The sequence below is a fragment of the Danio aesculapii genome, chromosome 23, assembly GCF_903798145.1.
Source record: "Danio aesculapii chromosome 23, fDanAes4.1, whole genome shotgun sequence".
Taxonomy (NCBI): Eukaryota; Metazoa; Chordata; class Actinopteri; order Cypriniformes; family Danionidae; genus Danio; species Danio aesculapii.
The window spans coordinates 10153082-10178470 of record NC_079457.1 but is presented as its reverse complement, the minus strand read 5'-3'; the positions used below and the strand labels follow the sequence as shown (position 1 = coordinate 10178470).

Genomic DNA, 25389 nt, shown 5'->3' with positions numbered 1-25389 from the left:
CAGGGACCCTGCACCCCCTGCTATCGGGCTGTTTGCTGTGCTTTTCTTTCCAGGCCATTGGTATGTATGTTTAGGAATTCTAATCTTATCTGAGTATCTCCCTACATTAACATCTGTTATGCTGCAATTACCATATACATTAGTCGACACCTGTTTCGCTTAAACCTATTTAATTACGGCGATTGTGCGAAAGTCATCCCCTTTTAATGTTCGGTCACAATACAGCCAAATAATTCATAGACCAGGCTCGTTTTGAACTGAAGGAGTCATTTGCAACCATGCGGGGAGCATTTACATCTATTTGAAATAAATAAATAAAATGAAATAAAAAAACGCTTAATAAAAGGGCTGATATTTTCCGTCAATAAGGACGTGATATGCGCTTAACCAGTCTAAGTCTAGATTTGTTTATATAAATGCGGCTATAGTTAACATTGAAAGTAGATCAAAACATTTCATTAAAGTTGTTCTGCTATTAAATAACACCGGTTGTTGTCTTAGGACAATTTTGATCAGCGTTTTTTGATCCACTGCAAATGCTGACTTCTGTAAATATTTTAAAATAGCCGTAAGCATACTTTTGGACATTTATATACACTATATAATTAGCCTAACAACGATATATTGATTGTTTAATGAAAGCTAAACAGTCAAACCCGTGAAATCTACATTTTTGTTATGTCAAATCAAAGCAACAGCTTTCAAATCTGTTTTAATTAGTTAAACCTTAACCTATTTTTTCCTGCGTTTTTAAGCCCCTCAGACACTCATAGCACCGCGTTGCTAATCAAATTCTGATAATGGCTCATCATGTCGTGTCTTGTATCGGTTTGCTTAGACAAAAAGATGAAAAGGTCTCAGTAAGATGGAAAAAAAGTTTATTCTGAGACGATAATGTGCGACACTTATGTGTTCCGATGGCTTTTCAATGGTTTCTCGCGGCTGAGCTTCATTTAGGCCTTTTACAGTGTAATGAATGTCACACCACTCAGTCAAGATTAAACATCTACAGCAAAACCAACATATGAAACATATTATTAACCAAATAATATAGTAACAAATTGTTTGCTTACGTTAGGAACTTATAGATGTCTAGTTTTGAACTGACGGATTTTATACATGTATCCACTATGTAATGGATTTAAAAGTTTATGAAGTCCAATCAAACGCTGAATCCATCATCTCCATGTGAATTTCAAACGAAACCCTACTTTTTTCCCCACTCCTCAGTACGGATAAGCATAAGATAATCATCGTGAGTTTAAAGACTTTTAGATGCCGTTAAAAGGAACAACCGAAGTTCTTCTTTGAAGGGATTTAGTCCCAGTGAAAGCCTTTGGACCGCAGCTGTCAATCAACCGCCCTGGCTCCGCCCACCCGTGCTGCTCCGCCTATAAAGAGCGCTCGTGCAGTCGAGTGTCATTTAAAAACCAGAGCTCAGGGAGTAAGGATGCCTGCTTCATCAACGGGGTTTGGAAACTTCTTCATGGACAGAAACGTCAATATGCCCGCTGGATATCAATTATTGGGCTGCCCACCTGGAATGCAACAGCCACCGCCACATCTTGTGGGAATGGCTGGGATGCCCTTACCTTTCTCAGGAATACCGGGCTACAGTTTCATCCCTTATCCTCATCCGGGACACATGGCACACATTGTAAGTAGTGTTCTAAATGATTTCCAATATATGTGCATTAAAAAATAAATGTTTATTAAAGTTAATTACGACTAATGCATAATCAAACACTTTTCGCAATGATATTCATATTCTAAAATTCTTCTTGCTTACTTTCAGAGCAATTCCTATGACCTCAAGGCTGCATCGCCCTATCACCAAGCTCTCCTCGGACGGGGAGGACCATACTACACCTCGTATCGTCCCATCCCAGCTGACGACCCCAGTCGGGTCACTAAAGTTGCCACCCGGGAAAGCACCAGCGCTTTGAAGGCCTGGCTCAGCGAGCACCTGAAAAACCCATATCCCACCAAAGGCGAGAAGATCATGCTTGCCATCGTCACCAAAATGAGCCTGACGCAAGTGTCGACGTGGTTCGCCAATGCGCGCCGTCGATTGAAGAAGGAGAACCGGGTCAGCTGGGCGTCCAAAGGAAAGTCTGATGAGGAGGATGAGGAAGAAGAAGGTGAGAGCGAAGAGGAAGGATCATTGAGAAAAGGCACTGAGGATGAAGATGAGATCGATCCTCAAACAGTTGACGATGAGGAGGAGGAAGAGGATGTGGTGGTGTCAAAGTCGGTAGAGCACCGTTTAGCGGAGGGACTCGAGCAGCAAAAGGAAAGTGACAAGTCTGACACTTTGACCAAAAGAGAGGCGTGTAAACAAAGCGCCGATGTCCAGAAACCTAAGATCTGGTCTCTAGCGGAAACCGCGACCTCAGATATCGTCAAGAAACCCAGCGATTTGAAACATCTCCAAACAAGTCAAGATTTTGGACAGTGGTGGACTGGATGGCCTTCAAGGGACTCGTACTCTCCTGTAAACCTCTCCACACACAACCTTCTCAAACAAAGTCAATGAAACCAAGACACTACAGACTGAATTTTCCTTGCACTTTGAGTCCGTCAGGAACGTTTTGTTGTTGGAAGTTTGCATAACAGATTTTGAATCCAATCTCCTGGTTTAAAAACCAAAGGATGCGTGTTGTGTAAATATTGTACAGCTATTTTGTTTAAATTATAAATGCATTTACCTGCTGACTTATTTTGCTAAAATAAAAATGTGGAAAAATTGAAAGTTTTGATTACGGTTGATGTTGTATCTTACGAAAATTAGTTATGGGTTTATTACAAATAAAATAAAAATATTAATCCATAACCAATGCACCAAAACTGCACTAAAAATATATGATCAATTGGTCTTTACAGCAGAGGTTTTAAGTCATTGTAACTTATTAAAATAAGTTAATTATGTTCTAACTTAATATTATAAGTTACGCAAGCTGTTTTAAGTCAGTTTAGCATAAGTTTAATGGACTTATAAGGTTAATTTGATTCAGCTTAAACATTTAAGTCAACAAGGATTTATTTGCAGTGTAGTAGGCCTATTATATATATATTTTTTGATTTACAGTACTTTCAGCCTATTTAGCATGTTTTATAGACCATTTTTAGGGATGTAAACAACACAATGGTCCCAACATATTTCATGTTTTACGTTTTTAATTTCTAAAGCTTCCGAGAATCCAAAAAGAGCCACATATTGATAAATAATGTTATGATAGCTGTTTTGACATTATGATTGAATTGCCTCTTGATACAGTTATGAAATAGTTTAATCACAAGCAGGAAACGTTCATAGGCCAATGACATGACCACATCGAAATGGTCTGTAAATTCTCAAATTAAAAAGCGGAAACCGATTTTACGTGTTCATCTAGCCGCAATGACGAAAATATAACAAAAGCAGCATTTATTACAAAGTTCTTATTTTTTTAATATATAAGACTACATTCAAAGTAAAAACAGGTTGACTAAAACCTTTATTTAAAAAATCCGGCCGACAACTTTTATAAAATGGCGACGTCAGCAACTTCTTTAAACGCATTTTTTTCTGGCTCGTGTTGGCTAATCAAGTTTAACTCAAAATTGTTGAGTGCAGTTATATTAAACAAATCATGTATTAGCATAACTGCTTATCCAATAAGCATTTTATAAAATTGTGAGTTTTACAGTGCTCTACGATCACAGTAAACCCTTTAATAAATCTGTAGCTACACAATCAAACTTTATACATGATAATTGTTGGCGTGTGAGAGGAATTCGCAGATTTTGGAGGCAAAAGATCAAGACGCGTTCAAAGCGTTTTACTTCAAGGCTGGATTTAGGCTTCATGTTATCAGCAAGGACACCACTATTAAGGGATTTGCATATCTCGCTCTGATCTGTTAAAACAATCCAAAGCAGCGCGGATTAAGGACATGAATTGTTCCGTCTTAAAGGGTGATAATTAAGATTATTCTCCTGTTTAGTCACGACTTGACAGACGAAGAGTGCCAGAGGCTTCTACCTTTAGCCTCATTTATTGTTAGGATCAAACGTGAACAAAAAGTGACCTGTGAGAAAATAAGTATAGTGTAGGCTTAAAGGAGTCAAGTTCAAGATAAAATATTAAAAAGTGCCTGAAACTGAAGCATTTTATATTAGCATAATTAAATAATGGCGCGATTTTATTCAAGGTAATCATCAAGGTAACAATATTAATTTGATTTAACGTTTTAGAAACAGCGGGTAACAAATTGAATATAGACAAGACACCTTAAGTGAATAGGGTAATTTTTTATAAAAAGTTTGTCACCATACTTCACCAGTAATTTATTATATTAACATTTATTAATGTTTTTTTTTTAAATGTTCCTTAATAATGCACTAAACATTGTTTAATTAAATATACAACAATTTGCTTACATTTCAAGCACAAAAATCGGAACAATTTTGTTTGTTTATTTTTAACAAATTAGAGTCAAAAATATGAATTATTATTCAAATCCACAGACAGAAACGAACAAAGTGTGAAAAAATAAACAATTAAGGGTATATTGTGGCGGTTTTTTTTCCTCGTTTGACTGAAATAAAAAATATGAATCCCAAAATCTACCAAAAAGTGCATGCAATTGAAATATAAAATGCATATTTCACCAATCATAGTGGTGGACTGTCACTCTTAAAATGATCAAGTAATAAAAAGTCAAATATGGAGCAACAACAACAAAAATATTGCATGCTTTGGCTCCTTTTATAAATCTTTCTGACACAACACCAATGGGATTAGGCCTTAGGACAATATTCTGTTTCTGCGGCCTCCCCTCTGCAGAGGCAATGATAAAAGGAAAACTCTTGCTTGCCAATCACTGTGGCCTCCATGTAAATTCAAAGGCCTGTGGCCTGTTAATCCAAGGATAATGAGAAAACCCCTGGGTACAAAAAAAGAGCACCTCCCATCCACCCCCCAAGCACATATTCACAGCTAACACACACTGGGCACAACAATCTCCTCCATGCCCCCTTTTCACTAGTCCAAATGATGTGTAATCCCAGTCTAAACATGACAGGCAAAAGGCTGTGATATTGAGATAAGGATTGAGGTGCTGAACAATGGCGTGAGATACAATGGCTAAATCGGCCATCAATGTGTCACACAAGAGCCTCCTGATCCAAACATATGCTCATATTCTTTAGATATATGGGCCGGTTTATAGTTCAACAAGCTGCTCTTGTGTTTGTTTGTTTAGATGTGCAAAACTTTATATCAGCTTTTGTTTTGAGAATGTCGAGTTGAAATGTATCAATGTTTCTATGATTTTGGATTCTTTTCTTCTTCTTCCTCTTCAAAAAAAATTTATTTATTTGTGAGTATACTGTGTAAAAGTGAGGTTTACAAGTTCACCCCAACTTAAAAATCATTTATTCACCCTCAAAATGTTTCTAAACCTGTTTTTTTTTCCGATTGAACACGAAAGAAGATATTTAAAAAAAAATTGGAAACCTAGCTTCCAACATTTTTCGAAATATCTTCTTTTGTTTTTTTTAACAAACTTATACAAGTTTGGAAGCACTTGAAAGTGAGTAAATGGTAATTTTTTATTAAAAAAACATATCTTTAGGTAAAATTGCTCAAATGGGGAAATGGCATCCTCTTGTGGACAGTCAGAGTATCCCACATAGCGTCTGTCAGACACGGTGGCTCAGTGGTTAGCACTGTCGCCTCACAGCAAGAAGGTAGCTGGTTTGAGCCCCGGCTAGGTCAGTTGGCATTTCTGTGTAGAGTTTGCATGTTCTCCCTGTGTTGGCGTGGGTTTCCTCCCAGTGCTCCAGTTTCCCCCACAGTCCAAAGACATGTGATACAGGTGAATTAGGCTAAATTGGCCATAGTGTATGAGTGTATGGGTGTTTCCCAGTACTGGGTTGCAGGCTGGAAGGACATCCGCTGCGTAAAACATAAGCTGGGTAAATTAGTGGTTCATTCTGCTGTGGCAACTCCTGATTAAAAAAGGGACTAAGCCAAAGGAGAATGAATGAATGGATGTTAATGTTTATGTGGACATTCAACACATTATAAGTAGAAAATAAACGAGACAATCAGGAAAGTTTAATATTATGTACAGGTTTTATTCAGCGAAATACGAAAAAAAAAAACAATCACAATTATAAATCTGTACAAAAACTTTACACACACACACACACACGTACACTTACACATACATATATCTATATATATACACACACAGGGTTCCCACCGGTCCCTAAAAATCGTAAAAATTTTGTGAACTTGAAAATAATATTATTGATAATATTGTACAAGCCTGAAGCCAGCCTGGTGTGAGGGGGGTTCTTTTCCTCAAAATGTAGACCTTTTTGGAGGTATTTGCCTCATTTTCTATTTAATCATGAGGTTTAAATACTGTAATTTAGTGACATTTTAAGCACTATTGTTTTGCTGGGTTAGCTAGTTGGATGGTCATCATAACCACACTTTTTGATGTACCAATAATATTTCCTAAATATTTATAAAGAAAAATGACAAAATACTTCTTTTTAAAATACACATTTATTACATCATAAATTATTAGAAAAAAAATAGGAATCTGTTCAAGTTTTATGTTAAAAACCGTAGCCTATTGTTCTTTATTAGGCAAATAACAAACTGGCCAGCACATTCAATGGTCCTCAGTCAGAATTTGGCCATTATAATAAAAAAAAAAACATAATGAAACATAATAATTACAATAATATAATGTAGAGCTTCATGATTTTTCTAGCCTCTTTTGTATAAAAAAAAAAGTACATAACAACAATAACCAAATATATATTCAAATTGAGTTAATATGGGTCGCTTTTGGTGCTTCACACATTTTTTGTTTTAAGAATAAGGTCCAAGATTTAGAATAAAAGTTACCTGTAAAATGTTTTCTCTATTTAAAAACAATACAGTAGCGAAAGATGACTTCTCTTACATCAGATACAATTAAAATGTTTGTTAGCATTGGTCATAACTGATTAGCCTAAGTCACGCCGAAGGGACAGCCAACAGAGGATTCCGCTTGGTCTTAAAGACTTCTCCGATGGGTTATTTTCACTATTTATGATAGCATAGCAGTCAAAAAAGGATAAATTAGCTCATGTATGGGACAAATTCTGGACCTTTGTCAGTGAGGAGGTGGGTCTTTCAAACCACCCGACCCCCCCTGGCTACGGCCCTGTTGCAATAACAACCATAATTCAAGCCCTGGCAAGTCTTTGAAAACAAATATATCGAAGTATTTTTTTTTTCTTGAAAAAAAGTTATGTTAGGCCCTTACCATATGGGTTCGCTAATGTGTTATTTCCCCAACACTTCTTACTTATACAGCTTGCTTGATTTAAGTTAGCATTTACTCGATACATCGTGTTTCCTGCTTGAGGTAGCCTAATTTGTTGTACAATGCCATGATGTTCACAGGCGCATACAAATACTAATAATCTGTTGCCGAGATATTATTTATGTAACGTTGAATTGCTTTGCTTCTTAATGTAAACACATGAGATAAGCTAAAAGCATATAGCCCACCTTAAAACTTCTGTTTACGTGACCCAAAGAGTTTTTTAATTAATTCCACGCAAACGTTCTACCAAAGTTATGTTTGATGCATGAAAACTGTATCAGTGTATCTTCTAATTAACACAATGTAACCTTGCTCTCATGTAAGATGAGTCCCTGCATAAAAAGGCCTTTAATTTGACTGTTTTAAACCCAGAAGGAAAGATCATTGAATCTGAAGTTAAAAGCGAGTGGGAACCCTGGACACATGATTTTGTGAAAACAACAACACTGTACAATCTCTGCTAACACATTGACGTTCTTTTAAGGAAACCGTAAACAGAGTAACATTCAAAGTGCACAGTCCTACATACTGGCATACTTAAAACTACATTGAGGTGCACGTGCGTTTGTCTTTTGCATTAAATTGATGTTATTATGATCATTTTATTTCTCATAACACTACAGATGACTAAATGAAGAGTTTCATAATTGAAAAAAGTCAACTTTATGCTCGTCTTTTTGTTTTAAATCAATTCTAAGACTCACAATTTCAAGAGTTCCCACTTAGATATGCTTGGCGTTTAAAGCAGGTTTGGCATGCTGTCCCGGGAGAGAACCCTGAGCTCGGAGATATTTGAGCCCAGGGCTCCCGCCCGGTCAATAAGCATTACAGGAGATCCGATATCAGGTAGGTCTCGAGAGTTCCCCCTTTAGAAAAGGGAGGAAAAGGAGGAGATAGGGTGGAAGGGGGGATTCTTCCAAATGAAGATAGAGCAGTAGGGAGAAAATAATCCATTTATAATAAACTAGGATCACTCTGATTGGATCATTACTGATTACAGATGAGCGGCCAGTCGTGCTCAATCATATCACGTGCTCCTCTAGAAATTAGTTTATGAAACTTCACTTCAAATATTTCCCATTTGCGACTTATTTTTGACTATTGTGAGTTCAATATTTTGCAGATCTGACTTTATACTTCATTGAAATAAAGTGCCAATGCTGAGAAAAATGCTGCGTTTCAATTTCTGTTAATCAGATGTTCTCCCAAATTATTTTCCCTGAATTTGTTTTCACACCAGAAACAAACTGTCATGAACGTTTCTATTTTAAGTTAAGAGTAAGACAGCACTAGTGTCTTTCTAAAATCTGCTGAGAAATAGTTTTCTCTGTCATTATTTTAACTGTGTATTTTCTGTTTTACCAGATCACGAGCCAACAGCAGCGTTTCACAGCAATCCCAGCATGCATGCGAAAATACAACAGCAAACATGCTCAGTGCCAGTGAGTATATCTGGCATCACAAAGACCACTTATAAATGCTTGAGAAGTTGAATGCTGATTTGGAGACGTTTAGAGTAAAGCAGTGTCTTATCATGTAATGCTAAATATGCTGATGGCAATACCGTGACACGGGAGTACAGATGTTTTTGTATGCTCTCAGAAATAAATCTGTGACAGCAGTCTTTGGGGTGTTATATTTTAAAAAGATACACACATGTGCCTGAAGGGTCTATATTGATACCTCAGAGGGACATATATATTAGTGCAGTACCTAAAATATAACATTGTTTACTTCTTGAAATCTGTAAGTACTAAACTGTAACTTTAAAGGCTCATTTAATTTGGATCATTGTACAACGTTTTTGAATCCATTCTGCTGATCTCCGGGTCTGCCGGGAGCACTTTTAGCTTAGCATAAATCATTGAATTGGATTAGACCATTAGCATCTTGATCAATAAATTCAAAAAAGTTTTGATCATTTTCCTATTGACTCTTCTGTGGTTACACCGTGTATTAGGGCTGCACAATGTATCGTTTTAGCATCGATATCGCAATGTGCACATCCTCAATACTCACATCGCAAGGTCATGTAGAGTTATGTTTATCGTTGACCAGGAGAAAAGTTCAGAGCACATGAGAATTGTGGAGTTATTGTAGAGTTTTTCAGTTGTACGTTTTTAAAGCCTGACAGTTCAAAGTATTCAGGCACATGACTTTTTAGCCTTCGTAACGTGTAATTTGTTTATTACATTTTATGCATAATTAGCTGCAGATTTATCCAAATCAATCTAGTTTATTAACCAAATAGCAGTTTTCAAGTCATCTGTTAAAATTTTATTTATATATATATATATATATATATATATATATATATATATATATATATATATATATATATATAAAATTTTAACAGATGACTTGATTGATTGACATGACTTGACAGATTGATTGATTGATATAGATATATATATATATATATAGATATATATATATCTATATATATATATATATATCTATATATATATATATATATATATATATATATATATATATATATATATATATATCTATATATCTATATATATATATATCTATATATATATATATATCTATATATATATATATAGATATATAGATATATATATATATATATATAGATATATAGATATATCGATATATATAAATATCGCATTATTTATCGCAGAAAAACTAAATATTGTGCAGCTTAACCGTTTAGGAAGACCATTGGAAAATGTATTGTTGCAATTTCCTTGGTCGATATGGCTAGGAATTAAATTCTCTTTCAAGCATAAAGGAACTTTGCTGCCGCATGACTGCAGCAGGTGCAATGATAATAATAATAAAATTAATAATTCCTTACATTTATATAGCGCTTTTCTAGACACTCAATGTGCTTTACACATTTTTGAGGGGAATCTCCTTATCCACCACCAGTGTGCAGCATCCACGTGGATGACTCGATGGCAGCCATATTGTGCCCGACCACACACCAGCTGATTGGTGGAGAGGAGACAGAGTAACGAAGCCAATTATGATATGGGGAACAGTTATGAGGCTATGATGGACAGGGGCCAGTGAGCAAATTTGGCCAGGATGCCAAGGTTAAACCCCTGCTCTTTTTCGAAGGACATCCTGGGATTTTTAACGACCACAGAGAGGATCTCGATTTAACGTCTCATCCGAAAGACGGCACTCATTGAGCAGTACAGAGTCATTATCAATATACTGGGGCATTAGGACCCACACAGACTGAATCTTGTTGATATTTGGTTTTTGGCCCTTCATCCTAAAAGGTTTGGGCACCCCTGCTTTAAGGTATCAGCATGGATCCTTTAGGTCAGGGGTGGGCAAACTCGGTCCTGGAGGGCCGGTGTCCTGCACAGTTTAGCTCCAACTCTAATCACACACACCTGCTTGTAGATTTCTAGTGATCTTAAAGACACTGATAAGCATGTTCATGTGTGTTTGATTAGTGTTGCAGCTAAACTATGCAGGACACCGGCCCTCCAGGACCGAGTTTGCCCACCCCTGCTTTAGGTACAGATGTGCCCCTTTTGAAAATCTAGCATCCCACTGAAAGTTCTTGTACCTTTATTTCTGAGAGTGTAGAAGTGTTTTGCCTCTATTGGTATGGATTTGACGTTGATTCATGACATGGTATAATAGCATCTTTGCCATGCTCTTGAACAACAAAATTTCCATTATCTGTCATGTTGCTTAGTGTTGGGCTCACAGGTGCGTTCTCATCCTCCTCCTCAGGCTGTTGCTGGACTGCTATAGTCACATCATCATCTGGCCTTATTTCCATAAAGGTTTGTTTTGACAACTAAAAACAAAGGAATCTTTATTAATAATTGCCACAAATTGGATTTACCTCTCTTTTAATTTAGGAGTGATTCATGCATTAGGTTGCACTGTTGCACGAGATTAAATGACACACTTACCTTACAAAATTGAGATTTTCCTGGAGGAGAGAAGAAAAAAGCAAAACAATTATTTAATGATTTGTTTTTTATGAAGGTTGTAATTTGATTAAAGTACTTCAGTTCATCAGAACTGATCAAATGCATGTTTTTATGTTAAACTAAGTTCTCTGAGGCACTGAAGATACATTTACTAGATCATTTATAGGTTGCAGTGCTCACCTTTTTTAAATAAAAGGTATCCAACCACTGCAGCTGAGACTATTAGGACAAGTAAAACACAAACTACCACAATGACAGCAGTTCTGTGGCGTGTACCCACTGAAATGTAAAAAACAAAAACATGAGATTACAATTGCTGTAGAATCAGCGATAACATACATTTTCTAGTATAAAATCACAAAGTGTACAGAATACTTTTGACAAAACAAAAACTTTATTCAATATGTTCTTCTCCTCAGTGTCAGTATATTGGGCATGTTCATATATATATATATATATATATATATATATATATATATATATATATATATATATATATATATATATATAAATACACAGCTGAAGTCAGAATTATTAGCCCCCCTGAATTATTAGCGCCCTGTTTATTTTTCCCCCAATTTCTGTTTAATGGAAAGAAGATTTTTGTCAACACATTTCTAAACATAATAGTTTTAATAACTCATTTCTAATAACTGATTTATTTTATCTTTGCCATGATGACAGTAAATAATATTTGACTAGATATTTTTCAAGACACTTCTATACAGCTTAAAGTGACATTTAAAGGCTTAACTAGGTTAATTAGGTTAACTAGGCAGGGTAGGGTAATTAGGCAAGTTATTGTTTCACAATGGTTTATTCTGTAGACAATCAAAAGTACATTTTTTACCTTAAAATGGGTTTTAAAAAATTAAAAACTGCTTTTATTCTTGCTGAAATAAAACAAATAAGACTTTCTCCAGAAGAAAAAAATATTATCAGACATACTGTGAAAAATTCCTTGCTCTATTAAACATCATTTGGGAAATATTTAAAAAAAGAAAACAAAATTCAAAAGGGGGGCAAATAATTCTGACTTCAACTGTGTGTCTATATATATATATATATATATATATATATATATATACATATATATATATATATATATATATATATATATATATATATATACATATTTACTCACACACACACACACAACATTTCTGTCTGGTTCTTGAATCTGATTAGTTCATAGCAGTGCAATATTTCGCCAGTAACAGCACTCATACCGCCCCTTCACCCTTGTGTATTACTCCACCCACATGCAGCAACAAGCAGAGGACAGTTTACAGTTAGACAAATATTGCAGCTGTTGGACAACATAATGTACTTTTGAGGCTTTTTTCAGTCGATAATGTAGTTGTTTAGATTGCAAATATGCAGTTTATTTATAAGGACAGTGCTTATTTTAAATATTTATAATTTCTGAGAGATGTTAGATGTAATTTATGCATCGGTGGTCATTAGCCTGTCTTTGAGCGGAACAAAAACGGTTGACGCTGGTCATCCACAAGATGGCGACAGGACCACATAATTAGCCCTTAGAGGAGGAAAAATACAGTGTAATTTTAAACTACAGCTGATCAAATCATTATAAAACTGGTAACTTTCTAAGTCGATCTCTCTTTTTTGTATGTTGTAGTGTATTTATACCATAGTGATTGTAGTGTGTTGTGTGTGAGATTGGACTCATCTTAAAGTCTTAAAACCGGAGATGGCCATCTGTTTCTAATGAGTCTTCTGTTTTCGCTACTGCCGACTAGTTCAGTAAACAGAAAGAAAGAAGAAATGCCCACATGTGTTTGGCAGATTTCCCTATCGCAAACACAACAGTAAACTGGTAGTGCTTGCTTTGTTTTGGCTTTTTCAGGGGTTAATTGTTGTGATCTCCAGACTGCAACAGAGAAATACTTGAAAATCTCTGTAGACTGATGGCATTTCATGCCGTTCAGCCTTATAATCTTAAAATGTCAGCAAAATCACCTGTTTTGTCATCACTTTAGACATTACGCTAGAATCATTCAAACACTAGCTCTAAAGTGATATTGGTGAATTAGTAACGGTTTCCGCTGTTCTGACGTCAGCTGCAGATGTGAATGAATGGTGGAAGAAAGTAGTTCCTCATACAAAACGTTTTTAGACTCTCTGTATTGGATTTTCTTTTTTATACACGTTTATGCCATTGAACTGTTGTATAAACGTAATATCACACTTGTAGCAGTGCGATATGGGTGTATATCGTCACTGTTGGGACACTAATTTTAATTTATATATTCTATTAATTGTCTATTAATTTATATTCCTAAACAGGCATGATATTGTATTCTCAAAATTAATTATACAAATTTAGCCATACAGAAAATAGAGTTCACAAATACTTTCACAAGAGTTTCACTACAGTACTTTCAACACCCACATGAAATCTTTAAAGTTCTCTGAGACAAGCAGATATTTCCGTTTCACAGTATATTTAGAATTTGTATTCATTCGAGACAATGAATGAAGGCGACTGAAAAGCACTTTTTACAGTGCACTTACCACAGATCTGGTCAGACGTCGAACTGCCAGGAGTATCTACAACTTCTCCATTCTCACATCTACATGGGGGAAAAAAGATATTTAAATAGTCAGTAAAAAACTACTATTCACATATACAAGATGAACAAGAACATAATCAGATTTTTTTCAAAACTGAAAATCTGGTATAAAAGCATTAATGACTAAATAAAAATAAATAGCAGACATTAAATACTAAAAATATTATTAACATTACAGTAAATCTTATTTAAATGACTTGAAAAGACGCTTTTCAGCAGCCATTCATCAATATTTTGTAGTAAACTCAATACATCTTTTTAGTATTTTTTAATAAAATGTTTAAAATAATAGCATTAAAAAAAGAAATGTTTTGCTAATTATAAATGATTTACTACCTCTTTTTTTTTCAGTTTAATCAATCCTTGCTTAAGAAATGCATTAAATTCTTCACTAAAACCTATAAAGGCTATTGTAAATGTCGCCTAAATGTGTCTAACATACACTCCCATTCAAAAGTTTGGGGTCAGTAGAATTTTTAAATGTTTTAATTAAAGAGCCCATATTATGGGTTTTTGAAAATGCCCTTCCATGTAGTGTGTAACATAGCTCTAAGTGAAGTGAAATATCTAGCTATGGCTTAAATCTGTAAGTGTACAGTGTTTAAAACTATTGATTCATCTATAAAAGAGTCGACTCATAGTGCTTCAAACGAGTCGTCTTGATAACGAGTCATTAGGTGTTTCGCGATGACGCAGCTATGAAACACAAGTAGTTGGGCACGCAAACCCGGGAGATTTGAAACCTGCGGCCCCGCCCACTAACAGAAAAAAAAGTCTCACACACACACAGAGACACACACAGGCAGACACCGGTCGAATGAAGTCACGCTGTGCAGATGGATATTATTGAGTCTAATTAAAGAGGAAACCTCAGCATTATAGCCCAGCCTTGAGCAGTTCTGAGTGCTTCTGAAAACTATATGCTTTCAAAGAAGACTTCTTCAGTTTGTTAAAGGAAGGATCAGTATAGACTGTCAGAACATGGATCAGTGCATCATGGATCAGTTTCTACCCCCATTTCACCAGTGTAAGTACGTGCGATTAAAACTGTTGCCTCGTTTACTCTATCTTGCACATGATGTATTTAGTTGTGTTTTGTTACTTGTAACTGCGTGTGCTGTATCAGGTTAACTCTTTATATTCTCATATCGCGTGTAAAGCCACGTTGAAAACGCGACGCGTGCCGCTTTGATTACGGATCGTCAGCTGTTCCTACACACATGCAACGGACAAGTTTCAAAATATTTCAGCTCAATATTATTGTCTCCTCGTGTGTGTAACGCACGGGTATTCGCGGATATAACTGAGCGCCGCTCCTCTATGGATTTGCCGGCCCTGTGTGTGTGTGTCTGTGTCTCCTCGTGTGTGTAACGCACGGGTATTCGCGGATATAACTAAGCGCCGCTCCTCTATGGATGCGCCGGCCCTGTGTGTGTGTGTGTCTGTGTCTCCTCGTGTGTGTAACGCACGGGTATTCGCGGATATAACTGAGCGCCGCGCCGCGCCCTCTCTATTCAGCTTCTCCTCTATGGACGCGCCAGCCCTCTGTGTGTGTGTGTGTGTGTGTGTGTCTCCTCGTGTGTGTAACGCACGGGTATTCGCGTATATAACTGAGCGCCGCGCCCTCTCTATTCAGCCGGTCCTCTATGGACGCGCAGGCCCTGTGTGTGTGTGTGTGTGTGTGTGTGTGCGTGTGCCAAAATCCACTATGAAGCGTGTATGCACTGTGACTACTTTTATATTGTAGATTAGCAGCTGGGCATTTCACTCTCGCGCTGAAGCCTTGTCCCTGTCGACCAATCGCAGCAGGCTGTCATCGGTCCAATCAGCGCAGATTAGCTTCGCGCTGAGGAGGGGTTTGGGAACAAATGAATCGCTGAACGATTCATATGGGAGTCGCTGGGATAATTAGGTAAAAATAAATGCAGATTATAAGATCATCAAAGTGTTTTTTGACCTTGCATGCATATTAGACTGTTGTTGGAGACCCTTACAACCTAAATATGACCCTATTTCATGTATAATATGGGCTCTTTAATATTATTATTATTATTATGATTATTATTATTATTTAATATATGCCCCCTTGATGAACAGAATAATTTTCTTTAAAAAAACGGTAGTGTACTTTACACCACATCACAGCTAAATGCTTGGTTTTTCCATAAAACAGTACACCTACACCAGCTCCTGCAAGTCCCCATGTAGATTTAAATTCCACATTTTTAATTGTCTTTTAGTATATGCCTCTGTACAGTAAAAAGATGACATAAAATCAGGTGGATTTCTCATACTTGGTCCATTCCTTGCATGTATCGGCTGAATGATTGGTGGAAAATGTCCCGGCACTACATTCCTCACACACATTATCGCTGATCGGTGAACCTGCAAGGTGAATATGCAAGCTTTTACTCATAAGCACCACAGTCCAAGTCAAATCGGTTATAAACAATGATTATAGTATCTCTAAACCATTAAACAATGGCATTTTATTATTCTGAAGTACAGCACAGAATCAACCTTTAAAGGGACAGTTCACCTTAAAACATAGGTCTCAAACTCAATTCCTGGAGGGCCACAGCTCTGCACAGTTACTACAGACTATTAAGCAGGTGCGTGCTTAAGCTGTGGCCTTACAGGAATTGAGTTTGAGACCATTGCCTTAAACTGGAAATTCTGTCATAATTTACCCATCGTCCACTTTAACTTTCTATCTTCAAAAGAAGTTATTTAGAAAAATGTTGGAAACCTGTAACCATTGACTTCCCTAGTATTTGTTTTTCCTACTATGGAAGTCAATGGTTACTGGTTTCTAACATTCTTCAGATGCTAATGTTTGATGGTGAATAAATAGTGAGTATCTTTTCGTTTTCAGGTGAACTATCTATTTAAAGCTGCTTCTTACATCAAACAGCACTAACCTTTGATGGCAACTCTCTGTCCTGGTTTGCAGACTGTGTGTTTCCCACAAACCTCGCAATCATGATCTAGATCACAGTAATATCCGGGCTTACACCTGCATTCACTTCGGCTGGTCTTGTTTGGATTGATTAGTGGCAGAAAATTTAGATCTGATTTAAAAGACAAGCAGGAGAAAAAAGGTGAGTTTAGATGCTTTCCTCGAAACCATCCTTATTTATTTTTAATTATAATTACCTTTCCTTTTTGTTTTGCTTATAACCTATAATAATCATTACTACCAACAATTATTTTTTAATAGTTATTTAAAATTGTTATCAGCCACAACTGATATACTTTAATAACCAATTTTTAATAACTGAATTCTTTTATCTTTGCCATGATGACAGCACATAATATTTGACTAGATATTTTTCAAGATACTAGTATTCAGCTTAAAGTGACATTTAAAAGCTTGAGAGGGCTAATAATATTGACCTTAAAAGGGTTAAAAATAAATTAAAAATTGCTTTTATTCTAGCCAATATAAAACAAACAAGACTTTCTTCAGAAGAAAAAATATTATAGGAAATACTGTGAAAAAAATCCTTGCTCTGTTAAACATCATCTGCGAAATATTTGAAAAAGAATAAAAAAAATCACAGGAGGGTGAATAATATTGACTTCAACTTTATATATATTATTTTATTAATTATAAAACTGCTATGGTCAACATTATTAAGAAATTATACATACCTAGACTTCTCTAATTAGCGTATTAATTGCCTAGTAAACCTAACTTGTCTTCACTCACTGGTGTCACAGCTGGGCTGGCGTTCACATATGGTTTTTTTCGTGTATCCGCTCTGATACTCTCCAGCTTCGCATTCCTTACAGCGTGGGTCATCACAGTTGTCGTCCACCATCATCCTCTTACCTGCAATCACACGCTTTCATTTAGACTGCCACATTACCATATTAATAGCAATATTAAAGGTCCCATGAAATGAAAATAAAGTTTTTTAGATGTTAGTAACAGTATTGTTAGTTTTTAGGATATCTATAAGCTAGTGCGCTCCAAAAACAGTAACAAAATTCACATTTCGAAGATGTAAAACTGATATGGACATGTAAAGCTTGTAGTTTGTCACTTTCGCCTATAGGGAGCAACAGTTTTTTTTTTTTCACGTCACCTCATACTGCAATCTTGACCAATCAAATGCTCTCTAGTGTCTGGCATGCCCCGCCCCCTTCAAGACACTTCACATTAGCTTTTTAGTTGATGCGCTTGAGCTCAACCACTTTTACTAGCGGTGATAAAAACAAAACGCTATTGGCTGTTTTTTTTTAGGGGAGGAGCTACACTATGTCCCGCCCTCTCTACATGTTTCGGTTGAAATTTGTCAAACATTGCATACAAATGTACATTTTGAAGCAATTCATGGGATCTTTAAGGAAAATATGCTGCTATTTATGGATTCATAGCATAGGATGTATAGTGTAGCATCTCTCAGGACCACTGTGGTACATAGTAATTAAACATAAATATAACTATACTCTACAACAACATTATAACAATATATATATATAAACACAGCTAAGAATTAACTGACAGTAGATATACTATTAGTAAATGGCTATACAGTTAGGACGTACTCACACTATGTACAGTTGCCTTGAACCGGGCCAAAGCACGCTTGTCCCACCTCCCGTCTCCCCCGACGGCCTGCACTTCATTGATGATGTGCTGTTCATTAAACGCTCTCGCTCGGCACAGTGGAGATTTTTTTAGTTATATAGTTTTAGTCGTTTGATATGCAGTGACACACAGTCAAATATTTCGCCGAACAGATCCACGACTTTTGACGCTCATAAACAGTCATAAAGTCCTCGTGCTGCAGGAATTAGGAGGATTGCTAAAGGTGCAGCTGCCATGCAGTGAAGGGTGTGTCTTTAATAATCTACGACAGTTTGCGTTCATTGAACAGTAAGAATGATTAGTAAATCCATATGAAACAGTCCGGTAAAAGTCACGTTTAGTTAGGCTTGGGCGGTAATATGGTATACCGCGGGATCTAAAAATAGCAACGGTGTCAGTTTCAATACCATTATACCGTCATAAAAAATGCACTTATATAGGAGACAAGTATTAAATATTAAATATTATTGATTTAATGCCTAAAAATGCGTATGCGTGATTGTCATCATGAGACAGTGTGGAGAAGAGAGAGAGAGGTGAGATAAGATGGCGAGCCGTGCCCCAAGTGACCTGGTTTCGAAAAAGAAAACAGCCTCTGCAGTTTGGTAGTTTTTCGGTTTTTCGACCGAACGAGAAGGAAGACGTGGTAAATATGAACTAGAGGTCTGCATTCCTGCTGCTGTACCACGGGAACAGACCAGATTTCTTGCAATGTGGAAATACATTTCCGAATAAAGCGTGGGAGCGGTTGGTAACTCTGGTGTAATTTGAACGGGAGTGGCCGCACGGTAATACCGTATACCGAGGTAAAATAGGGAGGAGGTTTGACGATATCAAAATTTGGATACCGCCCAAGCCTACGTCTCAACTTCAGTTTCGGGCTCCCGCGCCAAAGCCCAAGTGAACCGCGCTCTGGCACACCTCTTCCAACCAGGCCAGGGCCGGCCAAGTGAACCGTGCCTGAGCCTGATTCAGAGCACTCACACTTCTCAAACGATCTGTGAAACGGGGCCTGGGCACGGTTCGGATAGCATAGTGTGAGTAGGCCCTAAGGGTTGTCACGATACTGGAATTCGGTACTAATTCAGTCCATTTCCCACTAACATTTGAGCACATTCTTGAACACAGTGATGTTAAAACACAATCTTAAACACGTCAATCAGTTGGTCAATCGTAGCTTTAAAACGCTCCAGTGTCCCTGTATCTGTGGTTACACTCAGTAAATAGCGGTGAGCTCGGTGAACTGATGACCTTCACAGCCAATCACAGTCATTTCTGTTGAGCACGTGAATATATTAGCAAATCAGCTCTGTTTAAGAACGCACTCAACATCACTCAAATGATACCTGGAAATGGACGTTTTTAAAATTTCAGGACTGATTGGTACCGAATTTCAGCATCGTGACAACACTATATACAATACATATATTTACTGGTTAGAGCTGGGCAAATAAAATAAAATGTAACAGTAAATTGATTAATTTCTTTATGTACATTCTGCTTTTTAGAAAACATTGCAGTGCTTCATTTTAATGATGTGCATTTATTTACTATAGTGCCACACATTATTAACATATGGTATACCTGGTCCACACATCTTGCAGCATTTTCCTTGAGTGTTTTTGTAATGTGTGTCCTCCTCACAGCATGACACAAAGCAGATCAGTGTGACCTGATGAAGGGAAATACATAATGAGTGTGAGCAATTTTAAAAGATTAACAGAGCAGTAACAAATCAGCACTAGTACTGTATGTTTAGAGTATTTAGTTTTCATTGCATTTTATTTTCAAAACACTAATGGTTAGGTTTAGGTTAGCGATTCATTGGTCTAGCCAACACGTTCCCATGCCAATTCGTACGTTTTGATTTAGTGGCTAATTCATGTGAATTTGTAAGATCTCATTTGTACAATTTGCTTATCCCCTAATGACCGTTGGGTTTCCTTTTTTAAATCGTACAATTTTGTACGACTGAACTTGTACAGATTCATACGTATTTTACACTAAACTGACAAAACGTTAAATAAGTTATACTTCCTCGTGATATCAGGCTGTTCTAGGTGATCTAACAAGCCCCACCTTCTCCTGGACTTGCAAATAAAGGATGTGTATCTGAAATATACAATCCTAAGTAACATTTTTCTAATCTGCAAAAATGTAGACAACTCCCTCTAGTGGATTTGTCATCTGAAACCCGAAAAATGTACCCGAAGCAATGTAATTTACATTTTTGCAAAAATGTAGGCTGGAGGCAAGTGAGGCAGTGAGGTTGGTTTGTGTTTTTCAGCTACTAGTATCAGTTATATTAAGTACTAGTAATTTTTACCATCGGATTGGTGTGTCACGACCTTTATAACATTAAAGAACCATTAAATTGATTTAAAAGTATAGTTATTATAAGAAGAAATATGCTATATACTCTATACCTCTTACATATGTCATACAATGATCAATCTGCGCAGTGCAAAAAGCCAAGACAGGGATAGTTTATGAAATACAGAAATCCTGGCCAGAGTGTATGGCGTAAAAAAGGTCAACAAATTAGATACAAGAGTGACTAAAAGTAAGGGGTGTGTGAATAACTAGTCTTCATGATACAGTATTACCAGGATATTTGTCAGGATACAATATATTTGAGATTTATTTAAATATACTGTAGTACACTGAAAAAAGTATTCATTGGATCCAATAATGGGCAGCACGGTGGCGCAGTGGGTAGCACAATCGCCTTACAGCAAGAAGGTCGCTGGTTTGAGCCCCGGCTGGGTCAGTTTGCATTTCTGTGTGGAGTTTGCATGTTCTCCCCGTGTTGGCGTGGGTTTCCTCCGGGTGCTCCGGTTTTCCCCACAAGTCCAAAGAGATGTGCTATAGGTGAATTGGGTAAGCTAAATTGGCCATAGTGTATGTGTTTGTATGGGTGTTTTCCAGTACTGGATTGCAGCTTGGAAGGGCATCCGCTGCGTAAAACATGTGCTGGATAAGTTGGCGGTTCATTCCGCTGTGGCAACCCCAGATTAATAAAGGGACTAAACCGAGAAGAAAATTAATGGATGAATGGATTCAATAATTTGAAGTGGGTGCAAACCATTTATATGGGTTGAAATAAAACAAATTAAATTTAGTAATATTCAACATAATTTGTTTGTTTAAATTCAGCTTATATTAATTGTTTGCAACAATTTGCAATTAATATTTTTTTCAGTGTATTCTGAAAAATATTCGCAATTTATTAACTTTTACTAATCGTCTTGACAGGAAAACATTGACAACATCTGTTTTAAACAGAAACATCTCTCAGTTCATTTATCTGACTATAAGTCTATGGCTTTTGCGCAAAAAAATGCCATTAAGCAGACAAACTGACCATTATTTTAATGTAACCAGCATTTTACACCATTTTAAGGTGAGCTGACCTCATTAGAAAAAAAACAACACTACCACCATCTAGTGGACTGTATAGCAAATGATTTTAACTAAATAATATAATAAAATATTGCAGATATATCAATATGGGCATCCATGTATCAATATAGCATTGTAGAATAGTGTAGAATAATATGCTGTATAGATATTTTACACCACTCCTATTAAACAGATAACACTAATAACATTGTTAACACTAATAACATTAGAATATTTACAAGTAAACATTGAAAGTAACTACTGTACAGATACTTAACTACTAATACTGAATGAAAATATACTAATAGGCTATCAAGAATTAAACAGTAGCTTACAAATAGAAAGTACTATTGAAACTAAGAAATATATAAATGTTTTTTTTAATAGATTTAACGTTAAAACGGCTTGACGTTATTAAAACAAATGTTTTGGTGGATGTTGTTTTTCATTGTGATGTATATCCGAGTAAAATATAAGTTCATATAGGTAGTTTCCAATAGATCGTTGCTATTGGTCAATCTCACGTGAGTGACAGTTATTGGTCCCGCCCTTGCGTCAGTAAAGGTAATGTGAGGACAACATTGTTTGTTTTCACTGAGTTTTAGCAGTAAAGATTCTTAAGGAGACATACATTAAATACATTTTTTATAATAAACCAAAACTACAGCTCTCAATTGAAATTATAACAGTTTTGTTATTATTTCTCAAAGACTTCGAATAGCCTATGAAACTAACTTACTTAAACGTTTCATATATTTTAAAGACTTATTAAATGGACATGTGATCTCTCAGACCATCAAACACAACACGGTGCCATCTTAACTGAAACAACAGGGGCAGGGGGAAATGGAAAGTCCCCGAGATCCCCACCTAAAGACTAGCTTGTTATTTCAACACAGACGACTGTATACTTAATTAAGTGCATTCAATTTCTATTAATCAGCATACAATGCATGTTTCATGTCACATAAACATACACTATCTTAAAATACTTAGCTAGCCTTTGTAGTCAAACCGAAAGTGAAACCAAACCCGAAATAACATACGAGTCATTCCTTTAATGACCACGTCAATGTAAAACGGTTGAGATGTTATAAAGTAATACATATCAATACAATTAGAATGAATAGCAACAATGTAAATAACAACGCACCTGAATATTCCTACGCAGCGTTATTATGCACGCGCGTCAACAAACGCATTTAATAATAACAATCACTTACCAGCAAGCAGACTGTGAGAAGCGCTCTCATGCTGACAGTATCTGAAATAGATATTCGGTATCAGTTGAAAATGACTCTTAATCAACGAAACAAACAATGAACTGTCTGCTCTGCAGTCTGATACTTTTGCTTCAGTCAGAGAGAAGAGAGAGAGAGAGAGAGAGAAGGGGAATTCAAGCAGACACGCCCATTTTAACACGTGACCACTTCCCATTTCCCTGTGTAATTCCAAGAAGTGAGACTAGAAACTGAAGACACTAAAATACCTAGACAAGTTCATAATCAAAATGAATACATTTATTTATTTATTTATTTTATTAAAGTGGTGTTTGGAGGGATGTTCTGAAAACTCAAAAAAATTTAAGAAATATTTATTTTTTTATTCATTCATTTATTTATTTATTTGATTAAATAATAATTAGAAAATAAAGCTCGTAGACAAACTTTATGGTGGCTTGAGAGAGCCTAGTCTGAAAGTCTGAAGTAGTTTTAAAGTTTAAATAATTGAAGTTTAAAACAGTTGGCATTGACCAATAACTACATATGTTAGCATGTTTCTAGCATGGATTGAAAAGTTTCTTGTTAAGGCATTGCAGGATGTTCTGAGTGGTTACTAAGGCGTTGCTTGGTGCATGCAAGGGTGTTCTCTGTGGTTGCTAAGGCGTTGCTAGGTGGTTGCTAGTGTGTTCTAGGGGGTTGATAAGGTAGGTGTTCTATGTGGTTGCTAAGGCGTTGTTAGGTGGTTACTAAGGTGTTCTGATTGGTTGCTAGGCAGCTGCTAGGGTGTTCTAGGTGGTTGCTAAGGCATGGTTAGGTGGTTACGAAGGTGTTCTGATTGGTTTCTAGGCAGTTGCTAGGGTGTTCTAAGTGGTTGCTAAGGCGTTGCTTGGTGGTTGCTAGTGTGTTCTAGGGGGTTGATAAGGTGGTCTATGTGGTTGCTAAGGCGTTGCTAGGGTGTTCTAGGAGGTTACTAAGTTGTTGTAAGGTGTTCTGAATGGTTGCTAGGCGGTTGATAAGGTATTGCTAGGTGGTTGCTTAGGTGTTCTAGGTGGTTGCTAAGGTGTTGCTAGGTGGTTGCTAAGGCGTTGCTAGGTGGTTGCTAAGGTGTTGCTAGGCGGTTGCTAAGGTGTTGCTAGGCAGTTGCTAAGGTGTTCTGTGTGGTTGCTAGGCAGTTGCTAACATAAGTTAGCATGTTTCTAGTAAAAATTAGCATTATACTAGCATTTTTCAGCATAGTATGTTAGTATGTCCAATGTAAAGTCAATGGCAATATTTTTTATAATGCAAGTCTATAGGACAGTTGCTAGGGTACCTTAAGTGGTTGCTAGGGTGTAGCTAGTAAGTTGAAAGGTCATCAGTGATTGGCAGATTGGTAGTCTGAGTTAAATTAGCCCAAATTTAAGTTTGTTTGACAGTCTGGTGCAAAGTTATGAGGTCATAATATTTGACCCAATGTTAAGTCAATGGGACTTTTCCGAATTTTCCAGAAAATGTAGTATAACAGTATGTTGGCTTTCCCAAGCCACCATAATAATAATAATTATCATAAATAACAATATTTTTTTTTTAAGATTATAACATGGGAATGGTTTATGGGTTATCAGTCTAACTCAACAGTCGTGCTAATCATCCAAGCAGAACTTCCCAGCTTGGTTTCACTTCCTCCAGACCACAAATACTATAAGTCATTACGCCAACAGTGAAAAAAAAAAAGTTTTGCCTGTTAAATGGAAGTGACATTTATTTAGTTGTTTTCCCAGTGTAAAACCCTGCCACCATCCCTATAAGCTAAATGAGCTTTAACCTCCTATAGAGCTTGAGTGTCCACATATGTGGACAGCACATTTTAGCTCTTAAGGTGCTATTTAAAATACTTTGAATGTTTTATATTTTGTTACAGACATACAGTGTCATCCTGCAAAACTGTTTTGCAGCATATGAAATGTCCCAATCACTATTTTTTACTGTCCAAAATGGAAAAAAAATAGTTTTTACTCTCTGATAGTCAAAGCAAGTTAAAAAATTATATGTTAAATATGCATTGAAAAAAATCAGGAAAAAGTGTTTTATGTAAAATCCACATATATGGACATCATTTTTCTCTAAAAGCACATCGTATTAAAAGATGAAACTTAGGTTTTTATTCTAATTAGGTTCTAATAAGCCCAAATAGCAAAGAGAAATAAAAAATGCATAAAAAAACACCTTGAGCCTTATGAGGTTAAATGTATTGTATGTCGTTATGTTTCAAAACATTAGGCTTTA

The 25389-nt window shown here is 36.3% G+C and overlaps 2 protein-coding genes across 2 annotated transcripts; one reads left to right on the top strand and one right to left on the bottom strand.

Annotated features, from left to right (window-relative positions):
* The first annotated feature begins 1450 nt into the window (after positions 1-1450).
* On the top strand, positions 1451-2672 carry irx7 (iroquois homeobox 7). Its single transcript, XM_056450052.1, has 2 exons — positions 1451-1657; positions 1796-2672. Exons 1-2 carry the CDS (start codon positions 1451-1453, stop codon positions 2534-2536), a joined length of 948 nt encoding a protein of 315 aa, XP_056306027.1. The 3' UTR covers positions 2537-2672.
* Positions 2673-10877: 8205 nt separating this feature from the next.
* cd40 (CD40 molecule, TNF receptor superfamily member 5) lies at positions 10878-23262 on the bottom strand. Its single transcript, XM_056450050.1, has 9 exons — positions 23125-23262; positions 20084-20171; positions 17615-17737; positions 16824-16973; positions 16197-16287; positions 13844-13902; positions 11486-11584; positions 11285-11304; positions 10878-11166 (listed from the first exon to the last, which is right to left on the bottom strand). The coding sequence occupies exons 1-9, from the start codon at positions 23152-23154 to the stop codon at positions 10963-10965; spliced, it is 864 nt and encodes a 287-aa protein (XP_056306025.1). The 5' UTR covers positions 23155-23262; the 3' UTR covers positions 10878-10962.
* Between the last annotated feature and the right edge of the window lie 2127 nt (positions 23263-25389).

Bases quoted from the DNA above. Each gene is read 5' to 3' on its own strand.
- irx7 (XM_056450052.1), top strand. From the start codon at position 1,451: ATGCCTGCTTCATCAACGGGGTTTGGAAACTTCTTCATGGACAGAAAC. The intron at 1,658-1,795 runs GTAAGTAGTGTT...GCTTACTTTCAG, and splicing joins CGGGACACATGGCACACATT to AGCAATTCCTATGACCTCAA.
- cd40 (XM_056450050.1), bottom strand. From the start codon at position 23,154: ATGAGAGCGCTTCTCACAGTCTGCTTGCTG. The intron at 17,738-20,083 runs GTATACCATATG...GTGTGATTGCAG, and splicing joins CTGCAAGATGTGTGGACCAG to GTAAGAGGATGATGGTGGAC. The intron at 11,585-13,843 runs GTAAGTGCACTG...TTTACATTTCAG, and splicing joins GACGTCTGACCAGATCTGTG to TGGGTACACGCCACAGAACT.